The sequence below is a fragment of the Danio aesculapii genome, chromosome 24 (assembly GCF_903798145.1).
Source record: "Danio aesculapii chromosome 24, fDanAes4.1, whole genome shotgun sequence".
NCBI lineage: Eukaryota > Metazoa > Chordata > Actinopteri > Cypriniformes > Danionidae > Danio > Danio aesculapii.
In genome coordinates this window covers 10,644,667-10,669,829 of record NC_079458.1, presented here as the reverse complement: position 1 = coordinate 10,669,829, position 25,163 = coordinate 10,644,667, and the positions used below count along the sequence as shown (strand labels likewise).

General features: G+C 34.7%; 1 protein-coding gene across 1 annotated transcript; it reads right to left on the bottom strand.

Annotated features, from left to right (window-relative positions):
- On the bottom strand, positions 1 to 24,397 carry alg14 (ALG14 UDP-N-acetylglucosaminyltransferase subunit). Its single transcript, XM_056450624.1, has 4 exons — positions 24,087 to 24,397; positions 22,937 to 23,088; positions 20,837 to 20,959; positions 1 to 380 (listed from the first exon to the last, which is right to left on the bottom strand). The coding sequence occupies exons 1-4, from the start codon at positions 24,238 to 24,240 to the stop codon at positions 150 to 152; spliced, it is 660 nt and encodes a 219-aa protein (XP_056306599.1). The 5' UTR covers positions 24,241 to 24,397; the 3' UTR covers positions 1 to 149.
- Positions 24,398 to 25,163: the final 766 nt, after the last annotated feature.

The window sequence follows — 25,163 nt, the reverse complement described above, 5'->3', positions numbered from 1 at the left end:
TTATGTTTAGAAATGTGTTGAAAAACTTTTTCCGTTAAACATATATACAAGAGGGCTCATAATTCTGACTCCAACTCTATATAATTCTTAGAAAAATAAAAGACAATACAAGTGTAAAAAGCTGTGACACTTTATATTGTGTGTATTCCTCACACCAGTCTTCCCATGTAGATGGCACTTGGGTATTTGTCTTTGAGCTGTGCCCACTGCACAAAGAAGTAGTCAGAAATGTAGTAAAGCATCTTCCCGGACAGAGAAAGTGTTTCTACACGACAGATGCTCTCCACGTAGACAATCAACACTCTTTTAAGACCCAGAATTCCTAGGAGCAGCCCAGCGGCACACAGGGGAACACACGTCCCGGGACCGTTGCACAGCACCTGAAACACACACACAAAAAAATGATAATTAAAAGCAGATACATCACAAATGTTAAGTCATCATCAAATAATGATGAACAGCATTTGTTTAATGCAGATTTAGTGCGGGTTTAGTGCAGGTTTGAGTTTGTGTGTGTGAAATTCTGTTGTACGGCGTTGCGAAAAGAGGCGGGAAAAAATATTTAAAACAGCGAGCGTCATTTTAATTAGTGTCACTTTCTCTTCACTGATAAGATATACAGCCAGGTACACAACGTTCCTATGTGACTCCAGGCGATACTTCTGGGTTTCTTCCCACCGCAGCCTCCATTTCACTTTTAAAATGGCTGCCGCGTGAAATCAGTCTATGGGCCGAAAAATGCAGTGAGACTGCAGCTTTACAGTGGGAAATATAGACAGGTGTGTGTGGCTTTCCTAATCAAGTCCAATCATTATAATCAAACACAGCTGGACTCAAATGAAAGTATAGAACCATCTCAAGGATGATCAGAAGAAATGGACAGCACCTGAGATATAAATATATGAGTGTCGCAGCAAAGGGTCTGAATACTTAGGACCATGTGATATTTCAGTTTTTCTTTTTTAAGAAATCTGCAAAAATGTTAACAATTCTGTGTATTTTCTGTCAATATGAGGTGCTGTGTGTACATTAATAAAATAAAAATGAACTTAAATGATTTTAGCAAATGGCTGTAATGTAACAGAGTGAAACATTAATCTGAATACTTTCCGTACCCACTGTACATAATATTGCTGCTTTGTTTTAAAGGGATAGTTCATTCTGTCATTTACTCACTGCTGATTGATATTTGAAGAATGTTCAAAACCTGTGACCATTAACTTCCATAGTATTTGTTTTTCCTACTGTGAATGGTTACAGGTTTCTAACATTCTTCAAAATATCTTTTTTTGGGTTCAACAGAACAACAAAAAAACTCAAGCTGATTTGGATCAAGTCATTGGTAGGTAAATGATGACAGAATTTTTTTTTTGACTGAACTATCCCTTTAATTCCAGATCATAAAAAGCAATACCAAATTCACTAATGTCAACAAATTAAATTGTATTTTAACATCACCCATTAATAACGTCATCATATAAAATAATTTAAGATGTCCTAATTAAACATAAAATATAAAAAAAGAGAATAACTATTTAGGTATATTTTTATTCCACAAGGACGTATTAAATTGGACAAAATTGACAGTTACTTAAAGAAAATAGTGAATATAATTCTTTCAAACATAATAATGTCAAGAACAAATATACAATTAATTAATTAACAGATTAACATTTTAACTGGCTAAAATCAGCTTGTCCACGAATCAGGCCCAAATTATTCTGCCACTTTTATGAAATGTTTTAAAGAGTAAAGAGTACAATATTGGGTAACACATTATAACTACACACTATGAATCATTTATTAAGCATTAGCGAACAGTGAATAAATTTTCTGTTAAGTATGAACTCTACATTAATAGATGCTAGTAAACAGTTTATAACTGCAGATACAAATGCTATATTCATGACTATTAAGCACAAGTATAATCTGCTTAATTATTGTATTTTCATACTTGGTTAATGGTTAACTTTTCATTACTTAAGTATTGCATTATTTACAGATCAGTTATTTAAAAGAAGTTGGTGCAATTTTAAGATCATTCAGAATGCATAAGTAAATGATTAATGAACTATTCAAATTAACATTTACATATCTTATTATTCAGGCATATATTAATAGCTAATTTGCATGTTAATAATTGTTCTATAAAGTCAACTTCATCCAGTTTTGTGACCAAATCTAAAGTGAGGACTAATTATGCTTTAAAAATCCTTTATAAATGACAATTGAAGGCTCAGTTCTTTTCTAAACAGGAAAAAAGAAAATAAATGACTTCATTTCTATTCATAAGCCTTTAATTGTCATTTATAAGGGATTTACAAAGCATAAATAGGCCTCGCTTTAGATTAGGTCACAAAACTGGATGAAGTTGAGTTAGTAAAGCATTTATTAACATACATGGTAATCATTACTATACACCTGAATGATACAATATATAAATGCTGATTTGAATAGTTTATTAATCATTCTGAATGATCCTAAAATACAATCTTAAATACAAATGGCTTGTAAATAATGCAATACTTTAATAATTATTAATTGTTCATTAATAAATTAAGTATGAAAACACAATCATAATGCACATTATGCATGTGCTTTTAAGTCAAGAATACAGCATTTGTATCTGTAGTTATAAAATGCTTACTAACATCTATTAATGTAGAGTTACTACTAACCAAATGATGAATTTACTATTTGCTAATGCTTAATAAATGATTCATAGTGTGTAGTTATTATAAAGTGTTACCTAATAATGTGCTTCGGAATGTATTGAAGTTAAAACTTTCCCAAAATAAAATACTCAAGTGCAGTAGTGGAGTAAAAACTCTTAGTTACTGTCCACGGCTGCATAAAGTAGAGCATCCTCAGAGAAATCTGATCTTTGTGCTTCAGAACTGGAGAATCGGCAGAGGAAGGCGGTCAGACTTTTGTGGAGACGAGCCACGGGGTCTGGAGAAATCATCTTACACCGACTGCTCAGACACATTAACACTGGAAAAATCCAGCCTGTGTCTGCGAGCAGTCGAAACTGATACCAGGACACAGCAGAGGTGAGGGACGTTTCCACTCAATTCACTTCTGTCTGCTTCAACAGCCACTGGAGGCTGATTTCATTTATTTCCAGTTTCCAAACAGCCGAAAACACTCTTGCTGTGTCCCAATTCAACCAAAAACCATCGTTTACTCACACTTCACTTGTTGAAAACCTATTTGAGTTTCGTTCTTCTGTTGAACACAAACGAGGATATTTTGAAAAATGTGGGTTTATGCGACCTCCAAAGTATTTTTAATCCTACTTTGAAGGTCGATTGTTGCCAGCAAAGAGCATTTTTCTAAATATCTTCTTTTGTGTTCAACAGAAGAAACAAACAACACGAGGGAGAGTAAATGATGAAACATTCATTTTTGGGTGAACGATCACTTTAAATGAGTATTCCAAACTTACACAGATGGTCTACTATTTCCTATAGAAATTTGAAGTGCAGATCTTAGCACACTGTGCACCACCTGACAAAAGTCTTGTTGTCAATTCCCAGTTGTAAGAGCAACAAATAATAACTTGATTTATAGTTGATCATTTGGAAAAGTGGCAGAAGTAGATTTATCTGATGAATCATGTGTTAAGCTGCATCTTAATCATCACAAATACTGCAGAAGACCTATAGGAACCCGCATAGACCCAAGATTGTCACAGAAATAAGTCAAGTTTAGTAAAGGAAAAATCATGGTTTGGGGTTACATTCAGTATGGTGGCGTGCAAGAGATCTGCAGAGTGGATGGCAACATCAACAGCCTGAGGAATCAAAACATTTGTGCTGCCCATTACATTACAAACCAAGGGAGAGGGCAAATTCTTCAGCAGGATAGCGCTCCTTCTCATACTTCAGCCTTCACATCAAAGTTTCTGAAAGCAAAGAAGGTCAAGGTGCTCCAGGGTTGGCCAGCCCAGTCACCAGATATGAACATTATTAAGCATGTCTGAGGTAAGAAGGAGGAGGCATTGAAGATGAATTCAAAAAATCTTAATGAACTGTGGGAGTCCTGCAAGAACGCTTTCTTTGCCATTCCAGATGACTTTATTAATAAGTGATTTGAGTCAGATGTATGGATGCAGTCCTCCAAGCTCATGGGAGTCATACACAATATTAATTCTTTCTCCACTGCACCATGACTTTATATTCTATACTATACATTATTACTGTTAAGTGACAAGACTTTTGTCTAGGCAAAGTCAGACCTTACTGTCCTAATTAAATAATTAAAAATCAAGGCATGATCGTATTTTATTTTGGTAAAATTGATCAACTCGAAGTCAAGTTATTTGTTTTTCCTAAAACTTGGACGACAAGACCTTTGTCAGGTAGTGTAACTAAGCTAATTTTACCCATAACACATTGACTATTGGCTGTTCATTTGAATAGAACTACAAACACAGGGAAAAAATAGTGTCAAAAAACTTCAAACATGGCAGATGTTCTTGGTTCTGAGGCCCCGATAGTTGAGTAGAGGGTCTTATAGTGAGTTTTTTGGAGCATTAGGATATGGATGATTGACTAACATCTAACCTGATGGAAATTATGTTCATGGTATTATTATATTACATTTCATTAGAAACATTGTGAACTTGTATAAAACACGTTTGGTTTTGAACTATTCAATCATATATTATCTCTTGGCATGAAAGGCACGATCACCAGCAACTCAGGCTTGCAGATCGCTGGTAAACATGCACCTTCACCCCGACTACAATTCTGTCACTTTATGAACTACATATTCCATCACACACCTCACACACTCCTGTTTCCAGATCGCCAATGATTACACACACACAGCTGGTAGTTGACCAAAGACTGATTACATGAATTTATCTATGTAAGCACCACAGTTTCATGTCCTTGTTCCTATGTTTTGCTCTCTCTGGCTTTTAATTCTTGGATTGTTTTTTGGATTGTGATAGTTTTCTGCCTGCCCTGACCTTTGCCTGTCACTTGGATTGCTCTTTTGGATTGCCTTTGCTATTAATGTTTTGTTCACTATTATTGTAGCATCACCAAGCGTTAATCCTATCTAGTCATTCCGTGTTTTATCCTTGCCTGGTTTTTCCGTTATTGATCCTTTGCCGCCTGTACCGACCACTCGCCTGTTTTTGACTATGATATTGGTTTATTGGTACGCTACTGTTTGCCCGTCTTTGACCATTGCCTGTATAAGCTTGCCTTAATAAACTGCTCGAGGATCCTCATCTTCATTGTCAGCGACCCATCAGTTACACCACCAATGAGAGATTAATAATAACTCCATCGCCAATATGATTTGAGAAATAAGAAATTAAAGTACAAATGAAAGCAAACCTAACCATTTCATTAGTTCACATTGCTAGTTTTGTGGTAAACAATTCAACCGTGCATGTCATTAATAAAAAGAAATCATTTGCCCTTCTAATCTGAAAACGCACTTCCTGTTAAATTGTCAGATTACGTATGTCTCCTACATCCTCCTACTATTAGACCGTAGTATACATACGTGAAATGGGATACAGCAACAATTTCCCATCCTGCACCTGAAGATAAATGGATGAGCAGTGACGCAGCAGCAGGTGGGCGATGTTTACATTTCACACAGACCTGCGAGTTCACTTCAGGGAATGAGATCAGTGTCAGCCAACAGAGAGATGCTGACTTCAGCTGGGAACACACAGAGTGGTGAGCGTTTGCTGTGGGCACAGGCCAAGCTATTTGAGTCTGTCATCAGAGCCGTGCAAATTTAAAATGGCCATTATGTGAAACTTCAACACGACATAAATCAAGCGTCAGAAGAAAAAACTGCATGTCTGGGTTGGTGAATCACTGAGACTGAATTGAAAGAATTAAAAGAAAGAATGCTGGTTTTCTCAACTATGCAATAACAGGACGAAAGCTGATCTTGAAATGTGATACGTCTTTTTTGAAGACATTGTATCAAAATAAATCATTTCTGGGTCCCAGTTTACACTAAAAAAATGGTTTATTGGATTTAATCATTTCTTTTAAGGTAAGTGGTTGCAAACAATTTATAAGGGCTGAATTTAAACAAACAAATTCATTTGAACATTACTAAATTTAGTTTGTTTAAATTCAGCCCATATAAATTGTTTGCAACCACTTACCTTGTAGTAAAAAAATGTAGTAAACCCAATGAATCTATTTTTTCAGCGCATAGCAATGTATGAGATTAATCATTGGTCGCAATGTACTAATTGTATAAAAACAAGTTTTTACATTGTACTTATGAATAATTAAACACCTGCATGTAATTACACCTGTAATTAATTTCTGTAATTACATCTTTAATTACACCGTTGACCATCCCTTACACCTTAACCACCAAACCTGTCCCTAACCCTACCCGTATCCCACCTCAAGAGCAGCAGAAGTGTTCTGCAATACATTATAAAGACAGTAAGTACTTAAGTAGTACATAGTAGTTAAGGCCACCAAATATACAGTGGTCAACATTTGAAGAGGATCAAAAACATGACAAGAATGGATGTTGTTAAATAGTTTCAGGACAACTTTGATAAAAGGTTTCGATCCACTTCAAATGTTGTCTACTGTAAAATGGGACCACAAAGTAATATGTGCATTAATATTGCACTGTAACTAAAAACTATTTCACCTATATGTGCTATTTGTGCTCTTGTATGTAAATCACTGTCAATATACAGTACACTAAGATTACAAATACAAAAGTGCACAAATCAAATCATTTAATTCGTAGAAAGCTGATTTTGTATATACATACATATATACATACATATATACACACACATACATATATACATATATATATATATCGGTTCGGTACGCATTACAAACCGAACGATTCGATTCAGACTAACATATAAAAAGATAAAAGAGAATACGTCCAAAATATAATTTTTTCAGTGCAACAACGCTCAACATGGGGCATCCCAAATGACGTGGCAGACAGCATGCTGCCTTCCCCGCTGTCATGTTAAACAGTAGACCATCGCTTTTGAACTCAAAATATCACTTTATTAAAGCATGCACTCATTAGCAATCTTGCTGCCTTCTGTGTTAGCCTGCTCGTGCTATATGTATGTATGTATGTACAGTATATATATATCATACTGCACTGTATATCATACATACTGTATATATCATACTGTATATATCATACTGCACATGTTGGTCCGCTATTTTCAAGATGCTAGTATTCAGCTTGAAGTTTCATTTAAAGACTTATCTGGGTTAATTGGGTTAACTAGGCAGGTTTGGGTAATTAGGCAAGTTATTGTATAATGATGGTTTGTTCTGTAGACTATGGAAAAAATATTTTTTAAAGGGGCTAATAATTTTGACCTTAAAATGGTTTTTAAAAAAATTAAAACGGCTTTTATTTTAGCTGAAATAAAACAGTAAGACTTTCTCCAGAAGAAAAAATATTATCAGACATACTGTGAAAATTTCTTTGCTCTGTTAAACAGCTTTTGGAAAATAATTAAAAACGAAGAAAAAAATTCACAGGAGGGGAATAATTCTGACTTCAACTGTACATGTATTTTACTGAATACATTTTTATTTAAATTTTGGTTAGATTTGTAAATATTTTACTCAAATTAAAAATCTGGTTTGAAACAACCGAGGATTTATTAGAGTGTATAGCTTATATAAAAAACTACTTCTTGCATAACCCCTAATTTTTTAAATAAGTGAATAAAAATTGAAAATGTGTATAAAAAAAGACTCCAGCAGTGCTGTGAGTCTGTGAAATGACTCCAGCAGTGAACTCCCCAAGCAGAACCACCATTCTGAATCTGCACACAAGCACAGCCCTCAGCTCAGACTCATGTGATTAAACTGAAAATCCATCACTATCAGCTGATGACCAGCATGTGTTTAACTGCTGAAGCTGGTGTGAGGATTATAAACTGATCCTAAATCACTGCAATAAATCCCAGGCCCTAATATGAAGTCATCGTTCCTGTGACGACATCACTGTGAGTCATGTTCAAGTCACAGGTGAGGAAAACAGACAAGTCACGACTGATGATCTCATCCAGGTGATCATTTCGATCATCACGCTACAACCTTCAGACAGAGCAGCAGCTCCAGGTGAGATTAGGCTGTTTTCAGGCTTTGTTACTTCCCTCCTCAGGCTTCAGATGAGTCAGACCAAACTAGACTGCAGGTGTAATGGTTATAAATGACAGACGGGTTCATTTCACCCTTTATAGGGCACTCATTGAAATACTCATTGGAAAAACCCTGGAGGGTTACTGGGGTTTTATTACAAGACTTTTGAACTAGAACTGCCCCTCACTGAATATTTTTTCTTTTTCTGCCCATTCTCTGTAAACCCTAGAGATGATTGTGAGTGAAAATCCCAGTACATCAGCAGTTTCTGAAATACTCAGACCAGCCCGTCTGGCACCAACAACCATGTTGAAAGTCACTTGAATCACCTTTCTTCCCCAATCTGATGCTCGGTTTGAACTGCAGCAGATCATCTTGACTATAGCTGTGTCCCAAATCGCATACTTATGCACTATTCTACGCCATTTTGGAGTATAAATAGTCTAAGTAGTGTGTTCACACTGAAAACTCTAAAAATAATAAGTGCACTTTAAATAAATGTGGAATGATGGACACTTCACGCACTCAATGACCACAGCTTTGCTCACGTTGCGGAAGGGGCGTAGCTATCAGGCGCACATGTTGTATAACTATTTATTTTGGATGGTGAAAGCGAAATTCACCTACGAGAGTGGTTATAGCGCCTCCTGATGGTGAATGTGGTTATACTCAGGTTAATATGCAGGTATTCTTTGATAGTTTGGTAATTTATTTCACTGATTTGGCAACCGTCAAACGTCATCAGGAAAACAGTTTAAATTTCCGCTTAGTAAAAAAAAATTTGTGCTCCATTTGGGACGACACTACATACATATACTATGCTGTCGAGTGTTTAAGTGCATAGTGTGCCATTCGAGACGCAGCTCATGTCTACTTGCCTAAATGCATTGAGTTGCTGCTATGTGATTGGCTGATTACTTGAAAACTTGATTAGAAATTTGCGTTTAACGAGCAGTTGGACAGGTGTACCTAATAAAGTGACCGGTGATTGTATATATGCCATGATCTGTTGAAATTCTTGATTCTGATTGGCTGGAAGGTGTGTAATGTCATATAATGTATAGGTCAGTTTTGATTACTGTTTGAAATAAATATGCTGCTCTAAAACGGAAGAAACTAGTGCTGAATGCTGACGAAATGACGTACTACTATGTAGTATACATGTAAAACAGGAACATGAAAGGATGTTCAAAAAACAACTCATAAATTGTCTTATTCTGATTAAGTCAAATAATTAAATTGCTGATGTCCATGAAAATGTAGTCAGAGACAGTTGCCGGAGGCTTCATTCTTCTGTGAAATCTCAAGGACATTATTATCAGGGAGCCGATGGAGATTACCCACTGTGGCAATACTAATATTTGTGAAGAGGTAGCTAACACATGTTACTATGAGCTATTAGATATACCCTTATCATTACATGCACACACACAATCTTTCAGAATAAGCAGAATTATCAATGGCTTTGTGCATTAAAAGATTTTAAATGCATTTCGCATCTAGGCATGGGACGATAACTGTTTTCAAGGTATACTGCAGTTTGGAAAAGTCAAGGTTTTAAAACTGCCAACATTTTCTATAATACCGTTTCTAAGGTATGGGTATGATTTTTTTTATTTACATTTTTGTTTTTTAGGACAACAGTATCTCCAGCAGAAAAGATGTTCAAAGATGTCGTTTTAAATTGTAAAGAAATCAGGGTTTTTGAAACTAATGAAGACAGCAGAAGTCAATAATTCATTTGAATTTTTTTGGCCTGACATGTTTACTGCTCCAAAATATTTTAAATCTTTCACAAAATAAAATATATTGTGTTCAAAAGGGAAAAAAGTTGTAGTTTTTTACCCAGACATGCAAAAAGACATATTATCAGTAATCACAATACCGTGATACCGTAAAACCGTGAGACTTTTATCCAAGGTTATCATACCGTCAGAATCTTATACTGGCCCATTATTAATACAAGTATAAATATAAATACAAGTTTTAATAGCAATAACTTAAACCGAAACATACCTTTGTACATGAAAGAACCAGGTTCCTGGTAACCTTTAAGACAAGCTTGTCGCATCAGAAACGACTCTCTTTTATGACGTCTGCTTTGCGGGCATTTGACTTCGTATGCATTACCATCGCATTTGTACACAGGATTTAAATGAATGCTTTTGTCTCCCAAATTCATTTCATAAAGAGAACGATAAAACAACAATATTAACCGGTTAACTGTAAACGTTTCTGTTCAGAACGATTAAAATTGATCTTGTTTTCATTTTTTTTTTTGTGTCTGTACCTGCAAAATGTCTTTTGTTTTCATTTCCGTTCCTTGAACCGGTTCAGAGCCCTGATTAAAATATTCTTAAACATACATGGTAGGAGCATATTTTTATATGGGGACATTAGTTTAGTTGTATTTTACCTTTGTAATATTACCAAAATAATCTTATAAACCAACTTGAAAAAGAATCGTGAAAATCGTGAATCCCTCAGAAAAAAAATTGTTATATGATAATTTTTTCATATCACCCACCACTAATGTACACCATGATTTTATATAAAATTCACTATAATGGGTTATATGACTAAAAAGTGGTCATAAACGAATTTTTTTCTCAATTCAAATAAGTAGTGGCTTGGACCCGGAAACAGTATTTCATACATCACGACTTAACAAGCGGAGAGTGTTAAACTGTAAACTGTATTAAAAAAAAAAAAACAATACAATGACAGAAAAAGTCAAGACAACAAAATGTTTATGTTGCTTTAACTTATTTTAATACATTAATTAGTTTTCAACTACATGATTTGCAAGTTATACAAAGTTTAACTTAATATTTTAGTCAGTTTGATTGCTGCAAGTTGAGATGACTAGAAAAGTTAATTTGATTGAGTTAACTGAAAAATTTAAGGCAGCAAGCAGCAAAAAATCTATCAGCTTAAAATTGTAAAAACTATTAAGTTAACTTAATGAATTTTCATTGGGAGGGCATGAATGGATTGTATTAAACCCAGCATTTATTACAGTGTATATTTTTTCAGTACATACTATTTGATACTTTAATACTTCATGTTTAATGTTAGCTTGATAAAACACACTACTGTGCACGAAAACTCAGCAAAAATGGATTTAACTTTCAGAAAGGAGTCAAACTGTGACGCAAACCCAAAATGAGAGAGAGAATAGAGAAACAATGTCAAGAATCTGCTTTCTTCAGACTGTGTGTGTGTGTGTGTGGAGGAGAGGGCTTGTTTGGTTTGTAATAACAAATAACGGGGGTCTGAACGTCGTGCAATAGACGTCCCCTCACATTCCAGAGCGACTCCTCACTGCTCCTCATATTCGCTCCCCAGCTCTCCATACATTTTCTTATAGCCTTTTTAGGAAATTGTTGGGAAGTGCATGTTTTATATTTGATTTATTTAATGTTATAATATGTGTTGTTGATGGGAATTATTAATGGATAGAGCACAAAAGATGATCTGTATGTCAGGATACATATTGCATTATCCTTATTGTATAACCTTCTATTTTATAAGGTGGTTTATGAGAACATGTTCTGTGTCTTCATAATTCAAAACTGTTAAAAATCAGACTTAAGGTCTTTTCAATTTGTTATAGGTTACCTGTGAGGTTTGCTGTAGTGGACAATGATACAATAAGCAGTTTTTACAGTATAAAATACATTACGTCAATGGAGAGTCCTCATAAATCATCACAACAAATATGTATGTGTGTGCACTGTTAAAAAAAAAGCATTGCTGCCTTAAATTTACAGTTGAATCAACTTAAGTTTTCTAGTCATCTCAACTTACATTAACCAAACTGACTAAAAACATTAAGTTAAACTTTAAATAGCTAAAAATAATTAGTGCAAACTTGATAAACTTAAAAAAAAAAATTCGGATTGATATGTAGAAGCAAAGTATAGATATATAGAAGTAAAATATAGATTTATAGAAGTACAGATTTATAGAAGTACAAATATATAGTATCAAAGTATAGATATATAGAAGCAAAGTACAGTTATACTGTATATAAGCAAAGTAAACTATATATATAGAAAACATATAGATATATAGAAGTGAAGTACAGATATATAGAAACGAAGTATAGATATATAAAAGGGAAGTATAGATAAATAGAAGCACAGATATATAGTAGCAAAGTATAGATGTATAGGAGTAAAGATAAAAAGATATATAGAAGCAAAGTATAAATATATAGTAGCAAAGTATAGATATATAAGCGAAGTTTAGACATATAGAAACAAAGTATAGATATATAAGAAACAAAGTATAGATATATAGAAGTAAAGTACATTTACATAGTAGCAAAGTATAGATATATAGACGCAAAGTATAGATATATAAAAGTACAGATATATAGAAGCAAAGTAAACTGTATATATTTATATATATATACATATAGAAAAAGTATAGATATATATATAGAAGCGAAGTATAGATATATAGAAGCACAGATATATAGTAAAAAAGTATAGATATATAAGAGAAGTTTAGATATATAGAAACAAAGTATAGATATATAGAAGCACAGATATATAGTAGCAAAGTATAGATATATAGGAGTGAAGATAAAAATAAATATACAGAAGCAAAGTATAAACATAAAAACGAAGTATAGATATATAAATGAAGTATAGATATATAAAAGCAAAGTATAGATATAAAGCAGTGAAGTATAGATTTATAAAAGTAAAGTATAGATATATAGAAGCAAAGTATAGATATACAGGCGCAAAGTACAGATATACAGAAGTACAAATATATAGTAGCACATTATAGATATATAGAAGCAAGGTATAGATATATAGAAGTAAAATACAGGTATAAAGCAGGGAAGTATAGATATATAGAAGCAAAGTATAGATAAATAGAAGTATAGATATATAGAAGCGAAATACAGACATATAAGAGCAAAGTACAGATATATAGTAGTGAAGTATAGATATATAGATGCAAAGTATAGATATATAGAAGTAGAGTATAGATATATAGAAGTGAAGTATAGATATATAGAAGCAAATTATAGATAAATGGAAGTATAGATATATAGAAGTGAAATACAAATATATAGAAGCAAACTACACATATATAGTAGTGAAGTATAGATATATAGATGCAAAGTATAGATAAATAGAATCAGAGTACAGATATATAGTAGAAGTATAGATGTATAGAAGTATAGATATATACTGTAGAAATGAAGTATAGACATATAGGAGCAAAGTATAGATATTTAGAAGCAAAGAAGATATATAGAAGCAAAGTACAAATAAATAGAAGCAAAGTACAAATATATAGAAATAAAGTACAGATATATAGTAGAAGTATAGATGTATAGAAGTATAGATGTATAGCAGTGAAGTATAAATATATAGAAGCCAAGTATAGACATATAGAAGCAAAGAACAGATATATAGTAGTGAAGTACAGATGTATAAAAGTACAGATATTTAGCAGTGAAGTATAAATATATAGAAGCAAAGTATAGATTTATAGAAGTAAAATAGATATATAGAAGCAAAGTATAGATATTTAGAAGTGTGTGTGTGGAGTTCTGAATATATCAGTCTTAAACACTATTCAAATAAAAACTAACTTCTTATTACCTACAATATATTTACCCACATAAAATCAGATTTCACGACTTTTACCACATGCTAAACCGACCGTTAGCAAACAGAAGCTGAACAGTAAAGCGACACGAATGCACTCTTCAGTCTAGACTGACGTATTGACAGCAGCAGCGTTCACTATTAACTGTTCCTCTCAGCATGTGGATTCAGGCCGAGACGTTTGGCTTGTGCTGACACATCTGGAGCTCATGAGGACCCATGACGCACTTCTTTCCTTTTATGGCTAAAAAAGGACTGAATCCACCCCCTCTTCACCTCCGGATTTCAGACCTGACCCCCCATTTCCCCCGATTGGGCTGTGGTATGCGAACGGCCCCGGCCCCTCGCTGACATGCTCAAGTTTGGCTAAAACAAACAGCTGATATTTGAGTCATGCTGAACAGGACAACAATAGGGGTGCCGGACCCCCTGAAGAAGATCTTAGACAACGTCTGCTGGACTAAGAAGGAAATCCTGCTGTCAAAGCGCAATGGTGGATCACAGGCCACCTGGTACACTGAAAAAATGGTTCATTGGATTTACTTTTTTTAAGGTAAGAGGTTGCAAATAATTTATACAGGCTGAGTTTAAACTTAAAGAAATTAAGTTGAACATTAATACATTTTATTTGTTTGTTTAAATTCAGCCCATATAAATTAATTGCAACCAGTTACCTTAAAATATTTAGTAAATCTAATGAAGCATTTTTTTCAGTGTATTTACACTCACCGACCACTTTATTAGGTACACCTTATTAGTACCGGGTTGGACCCCCTTTTGCCTCCAGAACTGCCTTAATCCTTCATGGCATAGATTCAACAAGGTACTGGAAATATTCCTCAGAGATTTTGGTCCATATTGTCATGATAGCATCACGCAGTTGCTGCAGATTTGTCGGCTGCACATCCATGATGCGAATCTCCTGTTCCACCACATCCCAAAGGTACTCTACTGAATTGAGCTCTGGTGACTGTGGAGGCCATTTGAGTACCGTGAACTCATTGTCACGTTCAAGAACCCAGTCTGAGATGATTGGCGCTTTATGACATGGCGCTTCATCCTACTGGAAGTAGCTATTAGAAGATGGGTACACTTGTCATAAAGGGATGGAGATGGTCAAAAACAATACTCAGGTAGGCTGTGGTGTTGACATGATGCTCAGTTGGTACAAATGGGCCCAAAGTGTGCCAAGAAAATATTCCCCACACCATTACACCACCACACCATGCTTTCATGTTGTTGACGCCAAATGACACCTCATGTCGCAGTAGAAATCGAGACTCATCAGACCAGGCAACGTTTTTCCAATCTGCTATTTTCCAAGTTTGGTGAGCCTGTGCGAATTGTAGCTTCAGTTTCCTGTTCTTAGCTGACAGGAGTGGCACCCAGTGTGGTCTTCTGCTGCTGTAGCCCATCCGCCTCAAGGTTTGACGTGTTGTGCGTTCAGAGATTCAGACAGTTTCTGTCATGTGATTGGCTGATTAGATATTTGCATTAAAGAGCAGTTGGACAGGTGTACCTAATAAAGTGGTTGGTGATAGTATATTGTAATAACCTCACTTTAAAAAAATGCTGGGTTCCCAGCAATTCCTTCATGGTGTCCTGACACAAATCGATTAAGATAATTTCTGAGTCTTAGATTTGTACGAATATAAAAAATGTTTAATTATAAAACGAGTATGCCTAAATAAATTAGCTTTAAAATTGAGTTATTAATGTAATTTTTAATGAGTAAATTACATTAGTTTAGCATGTTTTATATTTGAAATGTTTTCAGGTGTGTATTTTTAAGTTTTTATATTTATTTAGTTTAAGTTAATTATAATAATCTACGGTGTCCTCCAGCAAGACAAAACTGCATGTTATGTGACAATTATGATAAATGTGCTAATTCAGGTGAATGAATCAGCGTTGCTATTGATAACAAAACTGAACACTGTTATTTAAATAAATAAGAGGAAATAAAGTCAAATATGTGTATATATATATATATATATATATATATATATATATATATATATATATATATATATATATATATATATATATATATATATATATACACACACACACACACACTATGTGAAACTAAATATAATAAACACTGGTTTGACATTACCATTAAAAAGAAAAAAGACAATCCAAAAGCTAATTCGAAATATTAATCATTTATATTTAAATAAAAAAAATAGCACCGCAATGAATGTCAGAATACAAGACCTTAATATATTATCACGAAAAATATGATTAAATATATTAATATAAAATATATAAATATAATCAGACAAAGTAAAAGTACATGCCATATTATTTCTGAATATTGTCAATATTAATAATGTTTATTTTACAACAAAACAACAAATTTCTTACTGTGTGTGTGTGTGTGTGTGTGTGTGTGTGTGTGTGTGTGTGTGTGTGTGTGTGTGTGTGTGTGTAAACTTCAAACATTTTATCACGATAACACATCCAAGAAAGCCACGTCTGTTAATTACGTTCCAAGAAATCTGCAAACATTTTTCCCCATTCAAAAAAAAAATCCGTGAAACTGGGAAATGACGTCAGCAGTGAAAACGCAGGGCTCTAATTAGAGATTAACAGCATGCAAATGTGGTCGCCAATGAGAAAACAGACCGCTTTATTCTGACCTTTGAGCTTTGCTGCCAAGTCACACCCCGCCTCCTCCCAGCCAGTCACCACGGCAACACAGAAACCTGATGCTGCTTGACTCCGCCCCCAACAGGGAGGTATAAAAAAGTCATGGAGGAGCCAGTCAGACTTCGCCACATCCCGACAACAACAAGACCCCTCACAACCCTTCATTACACAACCACAGGAGGAGGGGGAGAGAAAAAGGGGCCCTGGATTCTGAATTATTCCTGAAAAAGGGCTTTAATGCCGCCCGTCCCTCTCTCTTTCCCTAAATCACCCCCTCCCTCTCTTTTTTGTGTTCTTTATCTGTCTTAGAGTGTTTTCCCAGCACTGAAGACAAGCAGAGAAACAGCAGGATTAGTGTTTGCTTATGCAGCAGATAGTCTTCCAGAAGGAATGTGATAGTCTTATCACCTGCTGAAGGGAAAAATGTCTTTATCACCTGCTTAAACTTTCCCAGTGCTGCTGTGTGACATGCACAACAACTACTGCTGCTGCTTTTGTGTTAATGAGGTCATGGTGAGTATTTAAAGAGATGGTTCACCCAAAAAATGGACAAGTCCAACATTTATATCACACTCAAGTGGTTCGAAGGTTTAAGAATGAACTGAAATATAATGACATTATTATGACATTTTTTGATTGCGAAGTCTTGACACCATACAGGGGTTGGACAGTAAAACTGAAAGGCCTGGTTTTGCGGCCAATACAGACAGATACAAGTCCTGCACAGTGGCCAGAGTGATTTTGAGCCATTCCTCCTGCAAGATAGTGTCCAGGTCACTATGTGATGCTGGTGGAGGAAAATGTTTCCTGAGTCGCTCCTTCAAAACCTCAAAGTGGCTCAATAATATTTAAATCTGGTGACTGTGCAGGCCATGAGAGATGTTTAACTTCACTTTCATGTTCATCAGACCACTCTGTCACCAGTCTTGCTGTGTGTATTGATGCATTATCATCCTATACATCATCATCCTGATACATGGCACCGCCTTTAGGATACAATATTTCAACTATTGGGTGCACATGGTCCTCCAGAAAGATTCGGTAGTCCTTAGCAGTGATGTGCTCATCTAGCACTATAGTATTGGAAATAGGGAATGCCATGATATTGCAGCCCAAACCATTACTGATCCACCGTCATGCTTCTCTCAGGACATGCAACAGTCTGGCTGGTACGCTTCTTTGGGGCTTCTCCACACCGTAACTCTCTCGGATGCGGAAAAAAATGAAGTCATCAGAGAACAAAGCATGTTTCACATTGTGCACAGTCCAAGAGTTTCACTGATAAAACCAATGTTTGGCATTGGCACGAGTGACTAAAGGCCTGGCTATAGCAGCCTGGCCATGCAAATTGACCCTGTGGAGCTCCCAACAAACAGTTTTGGTGGAAAAAGGAGAGTTTTGGTGCACATTTAATTCTGCAGTGAGTTGGGCAGCTGTGGTTTTATGTTTTTTGGAGACATCTGGATATATCTGAGGGTTAGCACCTGGACATCCCTTTCAGACGGCTTCCACTTGCATCCACAGTTAATCCTGTTGGATGTGGTTCATCCTTCTTGATGGTATGCTGACATTACGCTGGATACCGTGGCTCTTGATACATCACAAATACTTGCTGTCTTGGTCACAGATACGCCAGCAAGACACACACCAACAATTTGTCCTCTTTTGAACTCTGATCTGTCACCATAATGTTATGTGCATTGCAATATTTTAAACACAACTGTGCTAACTAAACCTTCACACTCTGCTCTTACTGGTGGAATGTCAAATTTAGCCATGAAACCTCCAATATTAAATTGGCCAGCGTTTCAATTTCATTGTCCAACTTGCCCTGTATTAAATGCGTTCTTTATTGTTGGTGCTTTTCTCTATTGGGAAGAGGTACAATTTGTCCTTTATTTTCTGTTGATCAGGGTAGGGTAGTAAATGTGAACAATACACAAGGCTTAGGTGTGATTCAAGTCTTATTTACAATATACACAGGTGTCTCTCATTAAATCTCGCAAAAAAAAGTGTCACAATTTCCACCTTAAAGAAAGAAAATCAATCAAAACAGAATTTTTATTTTTGGGTGAACTATTTCTTCAATTCAGAATCATGAAAGATACATAAAAACTGGCTTCCTTAGCATAACATAACATCTATTGATGAATCATTCATATTTCCAGCATAACAAGTGATGTTTTCAGTTAACAATAATAAGATTGTAGTAAACATTTTGACCATATTACAATCCATTCGAAAGATTTTCACATCCACAAACACAGAATGCTGAAATAATAGCTTATAAATATTTCGTTTCTGGATTTCTCTGCCTAAAGCCTTTATAGAAATCTGAACAATATTTTGCAGATAACATGATCTGACCTTATAAACAATAAAGTGTGGAGATATTTATAAAAAGCGATGTTTTCCAAAACAAAGCACAGGATGTTTAAATTCTCAAGGCTATGGACTGGGTAAAAGACACAACGAAGTTAATCTGAAGGACACACTGTTACAGAGATTTTCTTCAGAAAACACTTTAAAGAATAAGAAACAATATGGTATATTTATAATACTCGTTCTAAATAAGCTGGCATATCAAGATGAGCTTGTTCTATTATTAACAATCTTTAAAACATTTACACTTTATAAGGCAGTCACAAAAATGTCCGGGAGTGTCTTTTTTTATTTTTATTACTTTAAAATATATATATACAGTGAAGTCAGAATTATTAGCTCTCCTAAATTATTAGCCCCCCATATATATATATATATATATATATATATATATATATATATATATATATATATATATATATATATATATATATATATATATATATATATATATAGATATATATATATATAGATATATATATATAGATATAGATATATATATATTATTTCCCCCAATTTTTGTTTAACGGAAAGATTTTCTTTAACACATTGGCGTCTCTCTGCCGTCTGAACACTGTAACTAGTAAAAACAGTCTTCGAAGCTATCATGCATATTAATGAAGTTGCACCGCATACACAATAGAGCACGCTGATTGGTTTGAGCCAAGTCTTTCTCATGAATTAATGCTGCACACTCACGTCACGATGTACTCCCAGGTACAGACAACCAGTCTCCACGCTGGAATACACGCAAGGATCTCATCGGCGTGACGCAGCTTCAAAAATTCGTTTCAAACCAGAAGAACGAATTTGCTCGAAATAACACAAAAACAACCAATTTTCACATATATGACTGTCAACAGCTCAAAAATGTGTTTTGGTGTTTCGTGACCCTTTATAGAGCCCCTATTATGGGTTTTTGAAAATGACCTTCCATGTAATGCGTAACACAGCTCTAAGTGAAGTGAAATATCCAGCTAAGGCTTAAATCTGAAAGTGTGATGTGTTTAAAACTATTGATTCATCTACAAAAGAGTCAATTCATCGTGTTTCAAATGAATCGTCTTAATAACGAGTCTTTAGCCGTGCCGGCGTGATGTGGATACGGAACATAAGCCCATTTGTTGCACGCGCAAACCCGGGAAAATTTAAACCCCCGGCCCTACCCACAAACGCAGTAGCAAAGAAGAAGCAGAAGAACACTGTAGCAGACGCCGGATGAATCATGTCGTGAAGACGTTGTGCTAACCTGGATAATATTGGATGTGTGAGGGGAAATAAGTGTTATCTACACGCTTACAACGGGGAATTTGTCAGCCGTTTGTTAAAGGAAGGAAATACAGGAGACTCCTGGAAAAAAAAAAACGGTGGTGTTGGCAGGTGTGCTCACACATACACTCTGCACTCTGACTACTTCAATATTGTTGATAAGTCGTGGTGGGCATTTCTTTCTGTCTCGCGCTGAACTCTGTCGACCAATCGCAACAGACCGTCATCTGTTCAATCAGCAGATTAGCATTGTGCTAAGGAGGGATTTGGGAACAAATGAATCGCTGAACAAATCATAAGGATGTTGCTGGGATAATTAGGTAAAAATAAATGCATATTATAAGACAATGAAAGTATTTTTGACCTTGCATGCATATTAGCCTGTTGTTTGAGACCCCCAAAATATGACCCCTTTTAATGTATAATTGGGGCTCTTTAAAATGAGCTGAAACAATACAATTCTTGAGATTTGTTTGGGGGCACAACTTAATCGTTTTATGTCCAGTCCACTTAAACTTGTTAACTTAATCGATTTATGAATGAATTGTGTGGAGCAGTTTTTACAGTCTGTATACCTGCATTAGGATAAAAATGCAATCATCCTACTCAAAATAGAGCAGGGCAGCCCATAGGCATGATCTTATGAATATGTTATGAATGTGCTATTTCTGGAGGGCATGGCACAGACAGGAGGAAAAGAGGAAATGAATATTTGATGAGGACGTGATGGACGATGAATGAGAGGAGAAAACCCACCACATCCGGTCGAAGCCTGAAGACCAGTGGTACGGAGGAGAGCAGAGCGTTCAGTGAACTCAGAACAGAGGAACTCCAGGACTGACGCACTTCACGACTGCGAGGAATCCGCTGAAGACTGAACTGAGATCAGATTTTTTTTAAAAAAGGAAAAGAAAAAGCAATTATTAAGTGACCGAATAAACACAACAGCACATGATTGAATGATAGAATGATTAAATCAATATCCATCAACTGTATCCATCCTATCTATCCATCTATCTATCTATCTATCTATCTATCTATCTATCTATCTATCTATCTATCTATCTATCTATCTGTCATATTCATTCATCCATCCCTCTATCTATCTATTGTATTATCTATAGCGTATTCATCCATCCATCCATCCATCCATCCGTCTATCTATCTATCTATCTATCTATCTATCTATCTATCTATCATGTTCATTCATTCATGCATCTGTTGTATCCATATGTCTATTGTATTCATCTAACTATACTATACATACATTGTATCTATCTATATCGTATTCATCGATCCATCCATCTATTTATCTATTATATTCATCCATCCATCTATTGTATTCATCTATATCGTATCCATCCATCCATCCATCCATCCATCCATCTATCATATTCCCTAATTCATCCATCTATCCATTGTATCTATCCATCTATTGTATTCATCTAACTATTTATCCATCCATCCATCTATATAGTATTCATCTATCTATCTATCTATCTATCTATCTATCTATCTATCTATCTATCTATCTATCTATCGTATGCATCCATCCATCTATACTACCCATCCATCCATCCTATTCATTCATCCACCTATCCATTGTATCCATCTATTGTATCCATCTATATTGTATTTATCAATCCATCTACATATTTATTTATGTATCATATTTATAAATTATCCATCTATCATTTTCATCCATTCATCTATTCTGTCCATCCATCTATCTATTGTATTCATTCATCGATCCATCCATTTTAAATATTCATCTAATGTATTCATCAAACTATTCTATCCATTTATCTATCAAATGTATCCATCCTTCCATCCATCTATTGTATCCATTTATCCACCTATCATATGCAACCATCAAACACTTTATATTGTTTAGTTTTTACGTTTAATTAAATAATATTATACATAAAAGATGATACAATCTATCTATCTATCTATCTATCTATCTATCTATCTATCTATCTATCTATCTATCTATCTATCTATCTATCTATCTATCTATCTATCTATCCATCCATCTATACTACCCATCCATCCATCCTATTCATTCATCCACCTATCCATTGTATCCATCTATTCTATCATCTATATTTTATTCATCAATCCATCTACATATTTATAAATTATCCATCTATCATTTTCATCCATTCATCTATTCTATCCATCCATCTATCTATTATATTCATTCATCGATCCATCCATTTTAAATATCCATCTATTGTATTCATCTAACTATTCTATTCCTTTATCTATCAAATGTATCCATCCTTCCATCCATCTATTGTATCCATTTATCCACCTATCATATGCAACCATCAAACACTTTATATTGTTTAGTTTTTACGTTTAATTAAATAATATTATACATAAAAGATGATACAATCTATCTATCTATCTATCTATCTATCTATCTATCTATCTATCTATCTATCTATCTATCTATCTATCTATCTATCTATCATTATTTTTTCATCATTTCAAAAACATGAAAATGCATGTAAAATTACAGGATCTGCTGCCATCTGCTGGTCAAAGTGAGACAACAATAGGAAAGTCTATTTTTCACAGACAATCATTTATGGGTTTGGGATGATTATATTATTAGGGTGAACTCTCCAATAGTATCTAGATGTAGCCATGGATTTGCAAGATGAGACTGCATATTTCAGACTTGCAAAGTCAGACAATGCACTCAATAGAGCTAGTAACATCACTGTGAGGGGTGTGGTTAGGGGTGGGGTTAGGTGTGATCAATAAAATCATTGCTTGCAGCTCAACTTGCAACTGTCTGCATCCAGACCCCTCCAACTATTCGATTTTTATAGTATTTCTTTTCACCTGAGAGGTTGAATCGCTTTTTTCTCTCTCTGCTTCAAATGTTCGGATCTTCTCTTCGCTCATTTTATCGGTGTCTGCGATCACATAATGTCGAGGGTTATAAGAGTGAGATAAACTCCCCATCAGACGGACGATTTCTGTGGTGTGTCCTCCTGCATGAGACACAAAATAAACATTTAAAGTCTGTAACAATAATAGTGATGATGATAACACAAGTTAATTTATCCATATTAGATAATGTATTAGCTAATAGTGAGTGATAATAATATACTGTTTAACAGGATTAAGTCTATTAATCTTTGTGAAAACATTTGCAAACATTTAATTATGCTAGTTCAGAATGCACCATGTAAACAAATTAAACTGTATTTTTTATTATTTACTACTTAATGCTGAAAATATTAATACTATTGAATGTTGCGGAGGTATTTTTCATTTTTATTCCCTGTTAACTAATATTAAGCAATTAGACTTTATTGCCACAATAATAGCAATAAACTGTTATAAAAACACTACATAATAATAATTACAAATAAAATAATATAATAAACATTAATTTTATTGTTTTATGTTCTTAAGCATATAAAATGTAAATAAATAAAGAATATACAGTACAGATAGATAGACAGACAGACAGACAGACAGACAGACAGACAGACAGACAGATAGATAGAATTATATATATATATAAGGTATAGATATACAGAAGTAATAGATAGATAGATAGATAGATAGATAGATAGATAGATAGATAGATAGATAGAATTATATATAAGTATATATATAGAAGTGATGGATGGATGGATGGATGGATAGATAGAATTATATATATAAGGTATAGTTAGATAGATAGATGGATGGATGGATGGATGGATGGATAGAAAGAATTATATATAAGTATAATTAGAAGTAATAGATAGATAGATAGATAGATAGATAGATAGATAGATAGATAGATAGATAGATAGATAGATAGATAGAAGGTATAGATATATAGAAGTAATAGACAGACAGACAGACAGACAGGCAGGCAGACAGAACAGACAGACAGACAGACAGACAGACAGACAGACAGACAGATATTTTTATTCAGCTTTAAAACACAAAGAAATATATAAAATGCATATATACGCAAATATTTATTTCTTACCTGATCCAGCCACCACCAGCACTGACACAGATCCCTTCTGTCCGGGTTTATGTTCAGGTCCATTTCGCAAAACCACAAATAATCTTAAAATAAACCCAGTTATCAATAATAAAGCAGTGAGAAAGACACCACTCAGCACAACAAACAATGCCATCAGTAACCGCTATCAGGGACTTAAGAATTGAGTCTCAAAACATTAGTAGACTCATGTTTGTCAGGAAAGAGCGCGCATTTATACTGTAAACAACTTTATAAAGTAAAACTGGAATGTGTGTTGTAGTTTTGAGAAAGCGTTCGTCAGAGAACACGTACAGCTGCTACGGAAAGTCAATAGGGACAGATTTCTGTTGTGTTTATACGGAATTTTTGAAAAGAGCGACATCTAGTGTTTAATAGATGTGAAATAAATCAGGCTGGTCATTCATTCTTTCGTTTTCTTTTCAGCTTAGTCACTTTATTAGTCAGGGATCGCCACGGAGGAATGAACCGCCAACTTATCCAGCATATGTTTTACACAGCGGATGCCCATCCAGATGCAACCCAGTACTGGGAAATAACTCCGACTGTAAAGGGTGTAATTCTGTAATAGTATGTCATTTTTATTATTATTTTAGACTTATTGTGACCAAACAGATGATACAATGATATTTTGACTGAAGGTCTTCTGCCTTATGTTTACTAACATACAGCTTTTGCAATAATTTAAATGTTAAATAACACATAAGCTAGAACATTTGGGCTACAGTTGAAGGAAAAATGAATAGCCCACCGGTGAAATGTGAATTCTTCACTGATTTACAGATTTTCACTGTATTTCTAATTATTTTCTTCTTCTAGTATAAGTCTTACTTCTTAAACTTCTTAAAACAGCAAATGTTTTACACACGGATGCCCTTCCAGCCGTAAACTATCACTGGGAAACACCTATACACACCCATACACTACAGACAATTTAGCCTACCCAATTCACCTATTGCGCATGTCTTTGGACTTGAGGGAGAAACTGGAGCACCCGGAGGAAACCCACAAGAACACAGGGAGAACATGCAAACTCCACACAGAAATGCCAACTGACCC

Excerpts from the sequence above, each read along its gene's own strand:
- alg14 (XM_056450624.1), bottom strand. The coding sequence starts at position 24,240 with ATGGCATTGTTTGTTGTGCTGAGTGGTGTCTTTCTCACTGCTTTATTA. Across the intron at positions 20,960-22,936 it reads AAAGCGATTCAACCTCTCAG|TTCAGTCTTCAGCGGATTCC; the intron begins GTGAAAAGAAAT and ends ATCTGATCTCAG. Across the intron at positions 381-20,836 it reads TCAGGCTTCGACCGGATGTG|GTGCTGTGCAACGGTCCCGG; the intron begins GTGGGTTTTCTC and ends TGTGTGTTTCAG.